Source organism: Frieseomelitta varia, unplaced genomic scaffold (genome assembly GCF_011392965.1).
Source record: "Frieseomelitta varia isolate USP_RPSP 00005682 unplaced genomic scaffold, Fvar_1.2 scaffold_371, whole genome shotgun sequence".
Lineage (NCBI taxonomy): Eukaryota > Metazoa > Arthropoda > Insecta > Hymenoptera > Apidae > Frieseomelitta > Frieseomelitta varia.
Window position 1 is genome coordinate 842,000 of NW_025110114.1, and position 17,134 is coordinate 859,133.

Consider the following 17,134-nt stretch of genomic DNA (forward strand, 5'->3'; position numbering starts at 1 on the left):
ACATATTGTTTTAATAATTAAACTATACAATATTGCACATATTTTATTTATAAGATATTTTTAATGACTGAAAAGATTTTTTCTCTTGTACAATGATGTTTATTGAAATTGGAATATTTATAATGTGTTTTATAAAGAAGTTCAAAGTTGTTATTTTTCACAGAAGTATTCTGTTCGTTTCATTTTATTGTTCTTCGTTTTACTCTGTATGTACTTAATGATAAATTATCTTCAGAGATAGGTTGTATGTTTTAAAACATTTACGAAGTATAAGAGCAGAGATTCTTTCACGAACTATCATGACATATTTTAATTGACAATATTTCGTGTTTAAGTAATTTTCTGACTGATATTTTTAAATTAATTTAGAATAAGTTTTGATGGTACACACGTATTTAATATGCAATTATTGAAACTGCTTTGAAAAATAACAAAAAAAATTAAAATGTTGCAATAATTTCATAGTTTCATTTATAAAAAAAAAAAATAAACAGAAAATCTTTAATTTTTTTTATATACATATATACAAACAGTGTATCATCAGAACTGTACAAACAACTATTTATAATTAATATATTCTGTGTGAGAAAATTAACTTTAAATTAAAATAAAATCAACATTTTGACATTCATTGTTATTTATATTAAAATTATTTAAAATGAAAATATTACAATTACAAAAAGAATACATATAGACAAATATTATAATAAAAAAAAAATAATTTGAAAAAGTATACTTTCCTGTTACAAATTTATATATCTATCCAACATAACATATATGTATATCTGCCCAATTACTATATTAAAACAAGAGAGATGTGTAATAGATATACAATATACATATAATCAAAAACTGTTCAAGAATCATTGGAATTTATATTACACGTTTATAATTATTTCGTTAAGAATTTTAAATCTAATAAACTTTTACAATACTTACAATAATATTTTTGCAATTTGTTTCTAAATAACTTTATCACCGTCAAGAAGCAACAAGTTCTATACTATGTGATACAGGAATCATGATTAATTTTAATTTGTTTAACAAAAAAAAGGATATATCTTTCTCTTGAGTTACTTGATGACCATTAGCTTATCATTGATAAATTCATTTTCAATCATATACTATATAAATATTAAATTGTGTAACAGTCATTAACTACAATGTTAATAAAAGTCAATATTTTCTTTTTCTTTCCTTTTAATGATGATATGCCTTACCAATGCTTGTCTATTGCAAGTGTAACTTACAATATTTATTCAAAAATGTCAACGAGTAGTATGAACAATAGTAATACAATTGTATTTAAAACTGATTTTTCTTTGATATTTCGAATTTCCTACAAAATACAGAATTAAATATTAATATATTATTATATCTAATATATAAAACTGTATTTAAAGCGATGTACCTAATTTTCATATTTTCTTTCTATGTAACATTAACTCAAGAAGTACGTCTTTCCATTTAAAGAAATTATTTATATCATCAGCATATTTATATAGATGCATTTGCTATTGGTTCTGCAAAAAAGAAAATAAAAATTTATAAATATTATTTATATACATTATCTTTAGGAATTAATTTTTTTTAATAAAATTACCCGGAGTAGAAGATTCTTGAGATGTTTCTGCATTATGTGGCAAAATTTTCTTATGAGCGTCTTTATGTCCATGACAATGTTCACATTCATCATCACTATCTTCAGAACTACTTTCACCAAAATTTCTTGGTTTTTCATAGATACAACAACCTATGATTATTATACAGATTAAATTTTATATATGAATGTAATTATATCATAGATAAGAAAAAACATATTCTCTTCAAAATTTACATTTAGATTTTTTTTTATTCATATGTTCATTATCTACAGTGCCTTGAGTCCATTGAACCTTCTTACTTGATCTTGGCTTTCTAAGACACAATCGTACTGTTGGTACATCCTAAAACAGAAATAATATCTTTTATTTTTTACATTTATATATACTATATTAATAAGAAGTGTAATCTTAATAAAAATTTATGTACAATTATATTTCGGAATTTATTTATTTTAGCCTATATACAATTTATATTAAACAATAAGTAATTGTATTAAAATTGTATAATAAAATTATATTATAAAAATGACATTTCTAAACTTAATCATTATATATCTAAATAAATATAAATCTAAAAATATTTTATATCTTTCTTAAGTGACAAATATTTCCTCATAGCACAATCTTGTTTTCCTTTAAGATTTGTATTTTATCATCAGTATAATTTAAAACATTTTTTAATATTTCAGTAGTATGTTGGCCCAACATAGGAGGGGCAATTCGAACTTTATTTGTAGCATAACTATATGTTACAGCAGGACCAACAATCTTTACTTTCTTCCCTGTAGGGTGTTCCATTTCTTGTACCAATTTTATATATTTTATATGAGGATCTTCAAAAACCTATAAAATTCTTTTGTATAAAGACTATTTTCAAGTTATTTTAGCACAACATTTATGATTTTGTACCTGTTTTATTGTATTTATTGGGCCATAAGGGAATGAAGCACCTTCAAAAATAATTTCCCATTCTTTATTAGTTTTTGTTTTAAACTTTTCTCTAAGAACTGATAATAATTCATTTCTATTTTCTACTCTAGCCTTATTATTTTTATATTTATCTATCTCGGATAATTCAGACAATTGCATTCTTTCAAGTAGATCTAAGAATTGTCCATCACTGCCAGTTCCTACAGTCATGTAACCATCTTTAGTATAAAAAGCTTCATAAGGTACAATACTCTCGTGTTCTGAACCCCAGCGTACTGCTTCTTTACCACCATTTAAGTAATTTGAGCCAATGTTGATTAAACTAGCAACCTGTGTTGATAATAAATTACACTGAATCCACTGTCCTTTATTGGTTGTCATTCTCTGATACAATGCTGCTAAAATAGCACCATGAGCATATAAGCCTGTTGTTAAATCAGTTACTGCTACCCCGACTTTACAAGGTGGTCCATCTTTTGAACCTGTTATATGTAACAAACCCCCTATAGAAGCAGCAATCACATCATATCCAGGCCTATTAGCGTAAGGTCCTTCATATCCGTAACCAGTCAAAGAACAATATATAAGACGAGGGGCTACTTTAGAGATATCTTCATATCCTAAGCCCATCTCTTTTAATTTCCCAGGGACATAGTTTTCTACCAATACATCAGATTTCTGTGCTAATTCGTAAATTATATCTTTACCTTTCTTGAGATCAATACATACACTTTTTTTGTTTCTATTAACGCAAAGAAAATAAGTTGCTTCTTTAGTTCCTTCTATAAATGGTGGACCCCATTTTCGTGCCTCATCCCCATTAACTGGTTTCTCAATTTTTAGGATCTCAGCACCAAGATCACCGAGAATCATGGTACAGTAGGGACCAGCAATAATTCGAGTCAAATCCAAAACACGAATTCCAGATAAAGGTGATTTATCTTCTGTACTATTCGTGCATGTATATCTTTGATTCTTAATAGTACATATTTTTACCAAATGCTTTACTCTTATCCATTTTGATACGAAAGCAGACATACTTATAATTTAACTTTGCAAAAAAATTTTATTATTCACTATTACAAATATACATATATATATATATATATATATATATGCAATTTCACTAAATTGATTTGAACTGAAGAGAAATTATTATCCATGTAACACTTTTACACTGAACACACATCCCATATCTTCAATATCGCGGGAATGTAAAAATTATCGTTTCGTGAAAAGAAATTGGGACATTACGACGGTGAATTTCATTGACATTGAGTAAAAATAATGACGTAGTAGTTGTGATAACACTAAGCTTACCTGAGATGCAGAATCTGTGACATCTGTTTCTACGACAGTCTCTGTTTGCATTTGAGTAACTGTTTGCTCGGACGTTAGTGATCTCTCCATTTGGGATGTATTATTTACGAAATTACGCAAAAAAATACGATTTAACGTGACTTGAAATTGCGGTTACTTCGTACTTTCATCATTATCTGAGAAAAATGACGCCATGTTTGAAACTGAAGAACTGTTTACAATTTTTGATATATCACAAAACTAAACAAAATACTTTTCAGTCCATATATTAAAAAAAAAAATTCATACAGCATTGTTTCTGCACATATATATTTTTACGCTATACTTTTATTCATATTTATTCATTCATAATTATAGCTCAAAATATATGTCAAATAATCTCATACATTAAATTCGACAATAAAACAATCTACTATGGCAAAGTAAAAACTAGTAAAACGTTTGCATCGTATGTATCGATGTATATTTATACGATATAGTTGAATTGCTTTAAACGTAAATATCGGTAACATTAAATAACATTATAAGTATTGTCCGTAGAGACGAACAATTTTGCTAAACTGCCGTAAAGTGAGTGTATATGTGTCGATGCGTTTGTACGGTTTCGTATAAATACCTGAGGTCTAATGCCCAATTTTATAGAAAGATACATTTCGAAATCAACACCGACGATTCCTTCGATTAATTTCATATCTTTTTAAACTCTATGAGTATGGAGGTAAGATTTGATTTCTCAATTGTAAATAGGTTATAGGATTACACTCGAGTCCAATTAAATGAGTTCAAGTACGTGCATATCAATAATTTTGCGTGATTACATGCTTTCAATTTATTTTTCAGCCAGTTACCAAAGTTCCTTTGCCATTAGAACCCATAAAATCAAATCAGGTGGAAGATAGAAGATTGTGGGTGGGCAATTTAGATTTAAGGATTAATGAGTAAGTATTTACTCAGATTAGTTGAATCGTTTCTAATGTGATAGTTTCATTATTTAAAAATGAGGTAATATTTTTGTACAATGAAAAAATCTGAAAAAACTAACTCTTTATCTGTTAACTGGTACAAACTCCTAAAACTCGTCCAAAAACATGGAACAATCGAAAAGTTCGACCTCTTGTTTCATCGGTCAGGCCCACAAGCTGGTCAACCTAGAGGTTATGCATTTGTTACCTACAAAACTATTCAAGATGCGAAGACAGCCAAAGATGCTTTACACAATTTAAAAGTAGGAGCAAAAAACATTATTGTACGATGGGCTCACAGCGTAACAGAGGTAATTATTAAAATGACAATATTATTAAAATTTATTACACTGCTATTTTTTGTATCAACATATAATATTGCAATATAAAATGAATATTATAATATTAACAACATATTTATTTCATTTAAGTCTGACATGGATAAGCCAAAACCAAAAATAGATATACCTGCTTTAGCTGGAGCTAAAAAGGAAGATAAAAGAATTAGGTAAATTTCAATTTTTAAATATACGAGATAAAATATATTTTGATGACTATTATTAAATGTTATTATGCTTTTTTTTAGTCGCGAGACGGCAATTCAAGCCATAGAAGCAAAACTGAAATTGATGAAAGAATCAGAAGAAGAGTTTGAATTAAATAAACCTTTAAATGGCTCACCTGTAATACATTTGTATCAAAAGCCAGAAAATCCAAAACCGTCCACATCAACTCGTTATCACAATCGAAGCGGTCATTATCACAATAATAAGCCATACAACCGTCATAAACCAAGAAGATAATTTCAATTGTTTTCTTTTTTTTTTAATTTAGTGTTACAATTAAAACTAATCAATCCATTTTTATTAATTGACATTTGTTCCATGATCATTATTAGCATATTTATATTATTTATATTTTGTCTTTAAGCAATGTGTTTGTATTAAGTCAATTTTTTTTTTTATTATAAAGCCTTATATTTTTTAGTTAGTCTTTTTTAATCTCTTTTTCTACTATGAACATGATTCCTACAGTGGTGCAATTGCACATTAGATACAAAAGTATCTTAATTCACTAATAATGTAATGCTTAATATGTACATTAATGTACACGTATTTTCATAATCTATAATATCTTTTTATAATAAACAAATATATACTTTAAATACATATTTTATTGTGATGCAAAATATGATCATATTTTTATTTAAAATTAAATAACTAAAAATAAAGACCTATTAATGGCAAAACTTCAATAAACATAATGCTAAATGTTTTTTTCTGTTGTAAATTTTATTTTAATCATTAAAACAAAATTATTTTTCCTTTAATATTTTCTTTGCTTCCTACATTTTCCACGCATGTGATATGGCAGAGGTACTATACCAGGACATGGTACTTGACCAGGTATTACACACATACAGCTTCTTGGACAACCAACACCAAAGTTAGCTGGATTATCTTTCTTTTCTTTAGCTTCCCTTTCCTTTTGCTGTACTTCCAGTGATTTACCAATTACTTTTTGAAGATGGCTTAATATTTCTTCTTTAGATTTGCTGTCTATATCAATTAACATAGTGTTTCCATTTTCTGTATAAAATTGAAAGAAAGATAATTTCCTTAATTTGATATTTTAAAGACATGAAAAATAAAAAGAAATGTTCATTACACTACAAATTTTTGTTAGAATAAAATATTCATTTAAAATTATATATAAGAAATTGTAAAAGTTCTTACTACATACCATAATAACATTTTATAAAAGGTGTTGGTGTCATATTTTTAAAGGTGACAACTTGCACATTTGGATTTTTATATTTAATTTGTGATAAATGCCAAAATACAAACTCCCTTAATATAAATCAGATTAATTTATCAATCGCTTTCAACAAAATTAGTGCATATTACATGAAAATAATGTAAGACTTACATAGCACCTTTGTGATGATCTCCATGTATATTATAATTTACTGAAAATATTTGAATTTCATCTTTTAAAATTAATTTACCAGCGTTTAAATAGTTTAATGTCCTCCGTATAGGTGCTCTACCAATCATAAACGGCATTTTGATTGTTTTCTTTAATTAAAAAAGATGTGTAGAACGATAAATCAATCTTTCACTGCTTTCTTATATATGTAAATGTATATGTTAAATGACCTAAAAATAATATAGTGTTAGATCATTTTTATACACATTAGAAGTTCCATTATGAAATAGTTAGAACAAACAGATAATAAATATCTTTAATAAAAAATTTTTTTTATTTGTATTTATTTTCCCTTTATGGAAGTTGATAATATCTACCCTTCTATTACATTAATATTTCAAAACTTCATTTTTAAATAACATGTAAATGTATGGTGATCGAATTTTTCAAAAGATTTTTTGGTTATGTATTCTATTTGTGTCTTATCATTCGTTGATGTGAATTCTTGAACCGTTAATACAGTCAAAGATCTGAAGTTACGGTACAATCTAGTACGGTGTAAATTGCTCCAAATAACTTTTTCCTTTCTCTTTTGAAATACTCACCAGTTGTAAAGGCCAGCTATTCTAATATAAACTTTCGCATTTGAGTAAGTTGCGCATTGTGCTTTCTCTTTATATTTCATTATTTTATAATATTGCGAAAAAATTTGGTAAAAATTTTAAACTGAAAATATACAATTTTTTAATTCATTTATTTCATCTAAATATTTTGCTTTGTTTAAATAAACACATACAATTTGTTTCCATATGTTCAAATTATTCCATGAATATTTTATTATAGATAAAGGAGAAGAAGAAGAAAAGAATAGCTTAATATGACTACAATGATGTCTGCTAAACAAATTCGGCAAGCTTATATTGATTTTTTTAAAAGTAAAAATCATGAGTATGTGCATTCCAGTTCTACGATACCACATGATGATCCTACATTATTATTTACAAATGCTGGAATGAACCAGGTATATTTAATAACATTATTATTATTACTTTTGATTATTAAAATGCATATTTCATTCATTATTCTGATATGTTTTAGTTTAAACCAATATTTTTGGGAATAGTGGATCCTAATAGCGATCTAGGAAAATTAATGAGAGCTGTTAACAGTCAAAAATGTATTAGAGCTGGAGGAAAGCACAATGATTTAGATGATGTTGGGAAAGATGTTTATCATCATACATTTTTTGAAATGATGGGTAACTGGTCTTTTGGGGATTATTTTAAAGTAATATATTAATTATATAATGCATGAACTATTGCAAAATTATTATATTAAATTTTTGTATTTACGACTGATTTTTTTAGAAAGAAATTTGTACTTGGGCCTGGGAATTTTTAACTGTTAAGTTAAAGTTACCAGCAGACCGATTATATGTAACTTATTTTGGAGGAGATGAAAAGAATAATTTAAAACCTGATGAGGAATGTAAAGAAATCTGGCTTTCTTTAGGGTAATTAAATATCTGTTGTTTTGTTATATTTAATTTTTATTGTCATCAATTGCTAATATAATCTCTATAAAAGGATATTAGAAACAATTATTTTATGTCCTTAGTGTAGCTCCTAGTCATGTATTACCAGGAAATATGAAAGACAATTTTTGGGAAATGGGAGAAACAGGTCCATGTGGACCTTGTAGTGAAATCCATTATGATCGTATTGGCAACAGAGAAGCAGCTCATTTAGTAAATCAAGATGATCCAGATGTTTTGGAAATTTGGAATCTCGTATTTATACAATTTAATAGGTAAGTAATTTATAACAATTAAAATATATTTTCTGATTTTGCACATTATTTTAGGGAAACTGATGGAAGTTTGAAACTGCTACCAAAAAAACATGTTGATTGTGGCTTAGGTTTGGAAAGATTAGTGTCAGTGATACAGAATAAAAAAGCAAATTACGATACAGATTTATTTGTACCACTTTTTGATGCAATACAAAAAGGTACAGGAGCACCTCCTTACCAAGGCAGAATAGGCATGGAAGACAAAGATGGAATAGATATGGCTTATAGAGTTTTGGCAGATCATGCAAGAACTATTACAATTGCTCTTGCAGATGGAGGTGTACCTGATAATACTGGTAGAGGGTGTGTTTGATTTTATTGGTAGTTTTTTAATTTACATATTTTGATCATATTTTATTATTAATAAAATTTCAGATACGTATTGAGAAGAATTTTAAGGCGTGCTGTACGTTATGCAACTGAAAAATTGAATGCTAAACCTGGATTTTTTGGATCATTGGTGAATGTTGTGGTAGATCTTCTTGGTAAATATCTTCATTTTGATATTTACCAATATATTTAGGTTTGTTCATGATATTTTATATTAAAAAAATACTTTTCTATGCAAACGTAGGTGACATCTTCCCAGAAGTAACAAAAGATCCACAGTACATAATTGATATTATTAATGAAGAAGAAACTCAGTTTCTTAAAACGTTATCACGTGGTCGTAATTTATTAAATCGTACTATAACAAAATTAGAATCATCAAATGTTCTCCCAGGTGATGTTGCATGGCGTCTATACGATACGTACGGTTTTCCAGTTGATTTAACACAACTTATGGCTGAAGAGAAGGGATTAAAAGTAGATATAATCGGTTACGAAGAAGCAAAAAAACAAGCTCAGGTAGTAGATATTTCAAATACTTTGCACCAATGATATATATTCATAAAATAATTACAATGTTATTTAATTTATCTTAGCTTATTTCTCAAAGTAAAAGTGGTGGAGTAGATGATCAAATTAATTTGGATGTTCATGCGATCACTGACTTGCAAAATAAAGGAATTAAACCAACAAATGATTTACCAAAATATAATTACAATGTTACAAATAATAATTTATATGAAGAATATGAGTTTGTTTCATGTTCTGGCACTGTTATTGCTCTTAGATGTGCAAAGACTTTTGTTGATGAAATATCATCAGGAGAAGAAGTTGGAATTTTGTTAGATCAAACGAATTTCTATGCAGAGCAAGGTGGACAAATATATGATGAAGGATTTTTAGTGAAAATCAATGACGAAGTAAACAAATAACGTACTTAAATTTATATACATATTTAAGCATAATTAGTAAAGATAATTATCATATTTTTCAAGGATACCGAAGTTCGCATTAAAAATGTTCAAGTTAGAGGTGGTTATGTTTTACACATTGGAACTGTAGGTCAAGGAAAATTGAAAAAAGGCGATAAAGTTTCTTTAAATATAGATACTACACGAAGGAGATTTATAATGAGCAATCATACTGCTACTCATGCTCTCAATTACGCTCTTCGTAAAGTGTTAGGTGCAGAAGTTGATCAGAAAGGTTCCTTAGTTGCACCTGACCGTCTTCGCTTTGATTTTACAAATAAAGGTTTATGAAAAAATAATAATTTATATTTTTAAAATATACATTTTAAAACATTTTTAGAACTTATATATTCCAAATATTTTTTCATAGGCGCAATGACTGCAGAACAAATAAGAAAAGTAGAAGAAATTGTAAATAATATGATAAAAGAAAATAAAAAAGTTTATGCTAAAGAAAGTAATTTAGCGCAAGCAAAAACCATTCAAGGATTACGTGCTATGTTTGAAGAAACATATCCTGATCCTGTAAGAATTGTTAGTTTAGGTATACAAGTTGAAGACTTAGAAAAAGATCCTTTAGGTCCTGGTGCATTACAAACTAGTGTAGAATTTTGTGGTGGAACGTAAATATTTTTAATATTTTCTATATGAAGCAATAAAATCTATAAACACTTTTTACTTTCAATTTTTTTTTAGGCATTTACATTATACAGAACATATCGGAGATTTTGTTATAACTAGTGAAGAGGCTATTGCTAAAGGTATTAGACGAATAGTAGCTTTGACAGGACCTGAAGCAATAAAAGCTCAGAAGAAAGCATCTGTATTAGAAAGTCATTTAGATCAGCTTCAAGCAATTATAGTAGCTGATAAAAGTGGCGTGAATATAAAAGAACATATAAAAAAAATAATTGAATTAACGGATGATATTTCACATGCTGTTATTTCAAGTTGGAAAAAGGTATGTTTTATATATATATATTTATACATAATACATTGTTTATTTTATAATCATAATAAGGATACAATTGTTTATTCAAATGTAGGATAAAATGCGTAAAATGTTAAAAGATTTAAAAAAAACACTCGATGATAAAGAACGTGCAGCTAAAACCACAATAGCCAATGCAGTGGTAGACACTATTCAACAAATAATTCAACAAGATATTGGACGTCTAGTATTAGTAGAAGTTTTACAAGCGTACAGTAACACAAAAGCTTTAGACTCAGCTCTTAAAAAGATAAAAGCTGTATCTCCAGAGACAAGTGCATTACTCATAAGTGTCGATTCTGACGCTAAAAAAATTTTTGCACTTTGTGCAGTATCTAAGGTAAAGTCAGATGCATACATTCAAATAAATTATTTAAAATAAAAATAAGTTATTTAAAAAATATTTTTATTGTTTTATAAAATACAACAGTCTGCTGTAAATAAAGGATTAAAAGCAAATGAATGGATTCAAGAAATTGTTCCATTAATGGAAGGAAAAGGAGGCGGAAAAACTGAATCTGCTCAGGCCTCGGGTACTAATATATCATGTGTAACCAAATTGGTATACACCGCTAAAAATTTTGCTAACTCGAAACTTGGAATAGCAGGTAAAAATTAATTTGCTATATAGCGACGCTAATGTGTTATATAGAATAAATTGAACCTGAAATATATTTTCAGAGGATATTATAAGTGAAAATCACGAGCAGTTAAAAAATAATGAAAAATCTATATATTCCGAAAATTCAAAAAATAAATTAGTACTTTTCAGCGATATTGGAAGTATTAAATACTATCGTACTCAAATAGTCGCTAAATATAGCGACATAGAATTAATTACGTTACAATATAAAAATGATGATACATCCAAATCTATTAAATTAGAAGGAAATGGTTTTGAACTGTTTGATAGCAATGCAATTGCATTTTATTTATCGAGTAATCAATTAAAATGTTCAAGTAATCCTTTTGCATTCAGTGAAATTTTACAGTGGTTAAGTTATGCAGATAATCACATTTTGCCAGCGGTACTTGGATGGATTGTGCCATGTTTTTCAAAGAATGTTCCAAATAACATAAAAACAAATATTAAAACATCTAAAGAAGATGTTCTTTCTTCTTTGAAGAAACTAAATAACATACTATTAACAAAAACCTATTTAGTGGGAGAAAGAGTTAGTCTTGCAGATATTGCTGTTTTCACTGCTCTAATGCCATTATATGAATATTTATTAGATTCAACGTATAGAAAACAATATACAAATTTAAATCGATGGTTTTTTACTATCTTAAATCAATCGCAAGTAGCTAGCGTGATAAAAAAATTTAAAGTATGTGAAAAAGCTATTAATTAATAAATATTAAATGTTGTTTTTGAAACAAGTGATTTTTACAAACGTTTTTTATCAACAATTTATTATTATAAATATACAACTAATTAGAATTTTCTTGCTCATTTTCTTCTTCTTCCTTGTCATACAGTATTCTTATTTCTCTTAATAAAGTGGATATATTTGTACCCATTTTAGCAGAAATTGGAATAATTGGTAAATTAATTTTTTGTTTAAGTATTTCCAATTTTTCCTATAATTATATAATTAGTTATATTATGACGAAGATTATTCATTTCTTAACTAATATTAATTAAAGAAAATACTATCTGACCATTGCTCCTGGTAAATCTATTTTATTTGCCGCAATAAGATGTAATCGTTTATTTAATTGTACATTAAATTCTGTGATTTCATATTTTAAAATTTCAAAGTCTTGCCATGGTTCATCAGAACTAACATCAATAATAAATAATAAAATCTTGCAACGTTCTGCATGTTTAAGAAATTGTATGCCAAGACCTTTATTTTTATGAGAATCAGGTATAAGACCCGGTAAATCAGCCACTTAAAAATTGACAAATTTATTATTAAAAAAAAAACAAATGCAATATTGATTAATTAATTACATTACATTAGATTACCAACCTGCAACTTGTTCATGGTCATCATATAATACCATTCCTAAATAAGGTTTCAATGTTGTAAATGGATATGGTGCCACTTTTGGTCTAGCTCTAGATATTGCTCTTAATAATGTACTTTTACCTACATTTGGAAGTCCAATCTAAATAATACAAATATTATTGTTAGCTTTTTAAATATTGAAATACTGTTATAATAATAATGAATAAGTATATTAATATAATTTTTACTTACTAATCCTACATGTGCCATACTACTTATTTCTAATACATATTGTAAGTCTTCTCCAACTGCACCATATTCGCTTATACGTGGAGATTGTTGCACATCAGATTTAAAAAACGCATTTCCATGACCACCAGCACCACCTCGTGCAGCAATAAACATCATTCCTTCTTGATTTAAGTCAGCTATTATGCTTCCTTTCATACTGCGTATTATGGTACCTACAGGAACATGTATTATAGCATGTTCAGCGTTTTTTCCAAAACAGCTTTTATTATAGCCTTTTTCTCCATTTTCAGCCATGATAACAGAACTTATATGTGAAAGGTCATTAACATTTGATGACGTCTGCAACATTTTGTATACATATACTTTAAATATAAAATTTTAACTATTTAACTTTGATTTATTTTAACAAATTATTCAATTCGGACCTCAAAAATTACATGACCACCATGTCCACCATCTCCACCATCTGGGCCAGCATTCTCATTTGACCATAACTGTAAAAATGATATTTCTCCATCTCCACCGTTTCCTCCAATTACTCTTACCTAAATATTGATATAAGTAAATATCCGTAAATATTAAACACAAACTGAAGAAAAATTATTTAATTTCATACTTGCTTCAAATCAATAATACTTCTAGCTGTATCCTCTTTTGCCCTTAGTTTTATTCTACGTAATGGTTTGGGAACATTTTTTTTTTCTACAAGTTTCTTAGAAATACAAAATGATTTAAATATGTTTTTATTTATATTTTTATATTTTTCAATATTTATTGTAGCAGCATATAAAATGTTTTGTTTTCGAAAAGTATTATGTACAATTACATTCCTTATTTGATGAATACAATGCATCTGAAAATAGTTATATTTTTCTAAATATAAATAAATAACAATTTATTAAATTATGAATTATATTGATTTATACTTTTTATGTATGTTCGAATTTGTGTGTAGTAATATTATCTTACAACCAAAATATTTAAATTACTTTCTAGAATATTTGCTATCAAGTTTTGATGTATATTGATAACTCTTTCTCTATATAAAGGTAAACAGTTGGATTTATAACTTATTCTATAAGTTCTTTTTTGTACTTTTCCTAAAGATTCATATAATCCTAAGAAACTGACATCATTTATAATAAGCCCTGCGTGATTATATAATAATATATAAAATTTAGCTGAATCAAATTTTTCTTTAACACTAAAAGTTATATCAAATGTATGTATACGAGTGTCTGCATTAATTCCACAGATATGTGATACATTTGTAATTTGATTTATATCTTTCCATGAAAAATTATTACTATAACATTCTAGAATGTTTATTTTCTTTTTAGGAGCAATGTTTTCAGCATTTGGGGGTTCAGATTTTATAAATATATGAGTTAAAGCTCCTGCAGAATGAAATTGTTTGTCTAAACTACGATATCCAGTTACTATGTAACTTTGAAAAAATGACCATGCAAATGGCTCAACAGCTGTTAATACAAAATTTCCATGTGCTGCCATTTCTATGACTTTCCATGAATCATCCCAGCGTCTTGGCGGATTGTCAATAGCTGTACCACCTTGACCATTGCACAGAGAAACTAATACTTGACCATTGCTTTTTAATAATTCTGATGCACTTATAAAAAATTGTTTCAACAATTCTCTATTTCTTTCTATTCGCATCTTACCACCAACATGAGGAAAATTAAAAATAATTTTGTCAAATAATTCTGTTTTTAATATCGAATGCTCTTTCAAATTTGTTGCATCAACACCTAATAATACGCGAACTCCTGGAAAGAAAAGCATAGAATTTTTTTATGTATTTAATTACATTAATTAACTTAATTATATAGAGAAAAACACATGAATTTTTTTTTAAATACCAACCATTATTTTTGAGATATTCTATGTTTTTCTTTCCAAACTTTTGATTAACACTAGCTTCATAACACGTTGCAGTAATATTAATTCTTAAATTAAGATGAAACAATGCAACAGAAAATGAGAAATTACCTTCTCCTACTAGGAGAATAGAATCATTTTCATTAAATATAGTAAATTTCATGATTTCGATAAATCAACATATAACAATTTATATACTGTATCGTAACTATTAAAATAATAAGTTTAAATTAACATACTAATGCATATTTACTAACCTTCAAAATACAACAAGCAACTAACCTCACGTAAATAGTGTAATGTACTCAATACGTATAAATTGTTGTGAAAACGTAATTCATTATTTTATTGTAGTACATATTAAATAAGTCATAATTACGCGAATAAATTTTAATCATAGAAAAAGATTAATAAAAAAATTAATAAACTTAAATATATTGTTGTAGTGAAATTTAAGGAACGAGAAAAAAAATTCCTTAAAATAGAACATATATATGTTTCGGATATTTTAAGAATTTATATATGTACACATATGTAAGTGAATTTAGAATATATGAAATATACAATGCTCTTGTTATTTTGTTCTGAATCTCGTATAGTAGGAAAGTATTAATAAAAATATTTAACATTATTGTGTAAAATATTTATTAATTTTTTACAAAATCAATGATAAATTATATTGTGACATTGATAAATTATTTTCAAATTTTTTTCTTGAAACTTTCATTAATATTTTTATATTTATTTTAAATTTGTATTAATACTAGTATTAATATTAGTGTGTTAATATACTTTCATTGCTCTGTAACATGTAATAATATGTACTGTAAAACATAAAAATATCATATTATTAACATTATCGAATATTTCGCTCAATATTAATTGTACAGTATTTAATACTTTGCATTCTTTTTTTTGTATTAATTAATTGGATACATATAAACAAAATTTATTGAAATCTAAATTATATGTGTATATATATATATACATATATACATGGAGTCATAAATATTTTTACGTGATATTATGAACATATGTGCCGCTAATTTATCGCGAAAGTAATTTAAAATAAACCTTGTATTTTGCTGATATCTTCTTTGGCTTACAAGCGAAAGTGTGACATAATATGAATGAATGAAACTATTTTTATACAATAGTTCGATGAGTCTATTATAAATTTAGCATCGCGAATTCACTGTATGATTCCGTTTTTACGTACATTGAATATTCACAGAGCGTTAAATTTCTTGGAAAGACATGATCAAATGGAATTAAAACAAAACTATTTGGTTTGCAATATTTAAATTTTGCAATGACTAATTAATACTAATTTTTTTACAATATTTTATTCTCACTGTCTAATAAAAATTTGATCTTTTTATCGTTTTCTTGGAATCCTTGTTCCTTTCTCTCATTTCCCAAGAATTCTATAAATTTATTAGTAATTAGTAATATAAAGAAAAAATTCGTTGTTAATATTTAATATAAATATTTAATATTTTGAAATAAATATTTGAAAGAATTTTACTAAGGAAGTCAACTTAGGAATATATATATATCTAAATACATATGTACATACTTTCATGGTTTACAGTACCATCGTTCTACCTTGAGCGTATCGCAGCACGCAAGCTCGCGAATGTACTCAATCTACAATGAAAAATATTAACTTGTAGTTTGTCATTGACACATGTTATACACTATATGTACGTTGTACCTTGAGAATCTGTATATTATGTTGTCACGGTTAAGCCCTCGACATGCATAGCCGATTCAGTGTCTTTTGAAGCTAAGGAAAATCTAGACCGATTATATACAGTATTGCTAATTTTTAATAGTAATTTATATGAATAGTAAGTTACATTATATCTAAATCGTTATTCGTAAAGTTATATTTGTATATCTTTTTAAATAATAAGTAGTATATTTCAAATATAGTCAAATTTGATTGGTCGTGTAATAGTAAACATTTAACTACAATGGAGAATTAAATTTTAAATTAAAAGAAAAAAGTACTATATATAATTATAAATAATACAAATAATACATGAATAATTAAAATTAACAAGAGTTATTGAAACAAACAAACAAATAAATATTTATTAAATACTTTTGAATATTTAGAAATTATTAGACA

At 26.6% G+C, this 17,134-nt stretch overlaps 6 protein-coding genes across 15 annotated transcripts; 2 read left to right on the forward strand and 4 right to left on the reverse strand.

Annotated features, from left to right (window-relative positions):
• Positions 1 to 80: 80 nt before the first annotated feature.
• LOC122531065 (E3 ubiquitin-protein ligase PPP1R11) lies at positions 81 to 4,094 on the reverse strand. The gene is made up of 5 exons (XM_043658637.1): positions 3,855 to 4,094; positions 1,838 to 1,946; positions 1,604 to 1,753; positions 1,412 to 1,523; positions 81 to 1,339 (listed from the first exon to the last, which is right to left on the reverse strand). The coding sequence occupies exons 1-4, from the start codon at positions 3,942 to 3,944 to the stop codon at positions 1,498 to 1,500; spliced, it is 375 nt and encodes a 124-aa protein (XP_043514572.1). The 5' UTR covers positions 3,945 to 4,094; the 3' UTR covers positions 81 to 1,339; positions 1,412 to 1,497.
• On the reverse strand, positions 2,034 to 3,848 carry LOC122531059 (succinate--hydroxymethylglutarate CoA-transferase). Its single transcript, XM_043658616.1, has 2 exons — positions 2,514 to 3,848; positions 2,034 to 2,447 (listed from the first exon to the last, which is right to left on the reverse strand). The coding sequence occupies exons 1-2, from the start codon at positions 3,570 to 3,572 to the stop codon at positions 2,217 to 2,219; spliced, it is 1,290 nt and encodes a 429-aa protein (XP_043514551.1). The 5' UTR covers positions 3,573 to 3,848; the 3' UTR covers positions 2,034 to 2,216.
• A 96-nt stretch (positions 4,095 to 4,190) lies between the features above and the next one.
• On the forward strand, positions 4,191 to 5,802 carry LOC122531063 (probable RNA-binding protein 18). Of its 3 annotated transcripts, XM_043658632.1 has the most exons (7): positions 4,203 to 4,302; positions 4,395 to 4,424; positions 4,497 to 4,572; positions 4,695 to 4,792; positions 4,914 to 5,127; positions 5,248 to 5,324; positions 5,403 to 5,802. In XM_043658632.1, the coding sequence occupies exons 3-7, from the start codon at positions 4,561 to 4,563 to the stop codon at positions 5,617 to 5,619; spliced, it is 618 nt and encodes a 205-aa protein (XP_043514567.1). In that variant the 5' UTR covers positions 4,203 to 4,302; positions 4,395 to 4,424; positions 4,497 to 4,560; the 3' UTR covers positions 5,620 to 5,802. The 3 variants fall into 3 exon arrangements, with proteins under 3 accessions (XP_043514566.1, XP_043514567.1, XP_043514568.1); XM_043658631.1 differs by having other exon boundaries at positions 4,191 to 4,302; positions 4,395 to 4,572; XM_043658633.1 differs by having other exon boundaries at positions 4,261 to 4,572; positions 4,907 to 5,127.
• Positions 5,467 to 7,436, reverse strand: LOC122531064 (probable 28S ribosomal protein S25, mitochondrial). Of its 2 annotated transcripts, none has more exons than XM_043658635.1 (4): positions 7,351 to 7,436; positions 6,746 to 6,975; positions 6,560 to 6,666; positions 5,467 to 6,405 (listed from the first exon to the last, which is right to left on the reverse strand). In XM_043658635.1, exons 2-4 carry the CDS (start codon positions 6,880 to 6,882, stop codon positions 6,143 to 6,145), a joined length of 507 nt encoding a protein of 168 aa, XP_043514570.1. In that variant the 5' UTR covers positions 6,883 to 6,975; positions 7,351 to 7,436; the 3' UTR covers positions 5,467 to 6,142. The 2 variants fall into 2 exon arrangements, with proteins under 2 accessions (XP_043514570.1, XP_043514569.1); XM_043658634.1 differs by lacking the exon at positions 7,351 to 7,436 and adding an exon at positions 7,123 to 7,255.
• On the forward strand, positions 7,287 to 14,557 carry LOC122531057 (alanine--tRNA ligase, cytoplasmic). 2 transcript variants are annotated; one of them, XM_043658612.1, is made up of 16 exons: positions 7,287 to 7,394; positions 7,589 to 7,766; positions 7,844 to 8,032; positions 8,113 to 8,258; positions 8,363 to 8,554; positions 8,609 to 8,899; positions 8,972 to 9,081; positions 9,171 to 9,445; positions 9,523 to 9,846; positions 9,922 to 10,180; positions 10,268 to 10,520; positions 10,594 to 10,858; positions 10,944 to 11,228; positions 11,319 to 11,496; positions 11,570 to 12,219; positions 14,439 to 14,557. In XM_043658612.1, exons 2-16 carry the CDS (start codon positions 7,623 to 7,625, stop codon positions 14,475 to 14,477), a joined length of 3,600 nt encoding a protein of 1,199 aa, XP_043514547.1. In that variant the 5' UTR covers positions 7,287 to 7,394; positions 7,589 to 7,622; the 3' UTR covers positions 14,478 to 14,557. The 2 variants fall into 2 exon arrangements, with proteins under 2 accessions (XP_043514547.1, XP_043514548.1); XM_043658613.1 differs by lacking the exon at positions 14,439 to 14,557 and having other exon boundaries at positions 11,570 to 12,267.
• Positions 12,283 to 16,597, reverse strand: LOC122531060 (mitochondrial ribosome-associated GTPase 2). 6 transcript variants are annotated; one of them, XM_043658617.1, is made up of 7 exons: positions 16,577 to 16,597; positions 13,715 to 13,951; positions 13,524 to 13,643; positions 13,099 to 13,437; positions 12,868 to 13,006; positions 12,554 to 12,786; positions 12,283 to 12,472 (listed from the first exon to the last, which is right to left on the reverse strand). In XM_043658617.1, the coding sequence occupies exons 1-7, from the start codon at positions 16,580 to 16,582 to the stop codon at positions 12,323 to 12,325; spliced, it is 1,224 nt and encodes a 407-aa protein (XP_043514552.1). In that variant the 5' UTR covers positions 16,583 to 16,597; the 3' UTR covers positions 12,283 to 12,322. The 6 variants fall into 6 exon arrangements, with proteins under 6 accessions (XP_043514552.1, XP_043514553.1, XP_043514555.1 ...); XM_043658618.1 differs by lacking the exon at positions 16,577 to 16,597 and adding an exon at positions 15,255 to 15,379; XM_043658620.1 differs by lacking the exon at positions 16,577 to 16,597 and adding an exon at positions 15,109 to 15,123.
• Between the last annotated feature and the right edge of the window lie 537 nt (positions 16,598 to 17,134).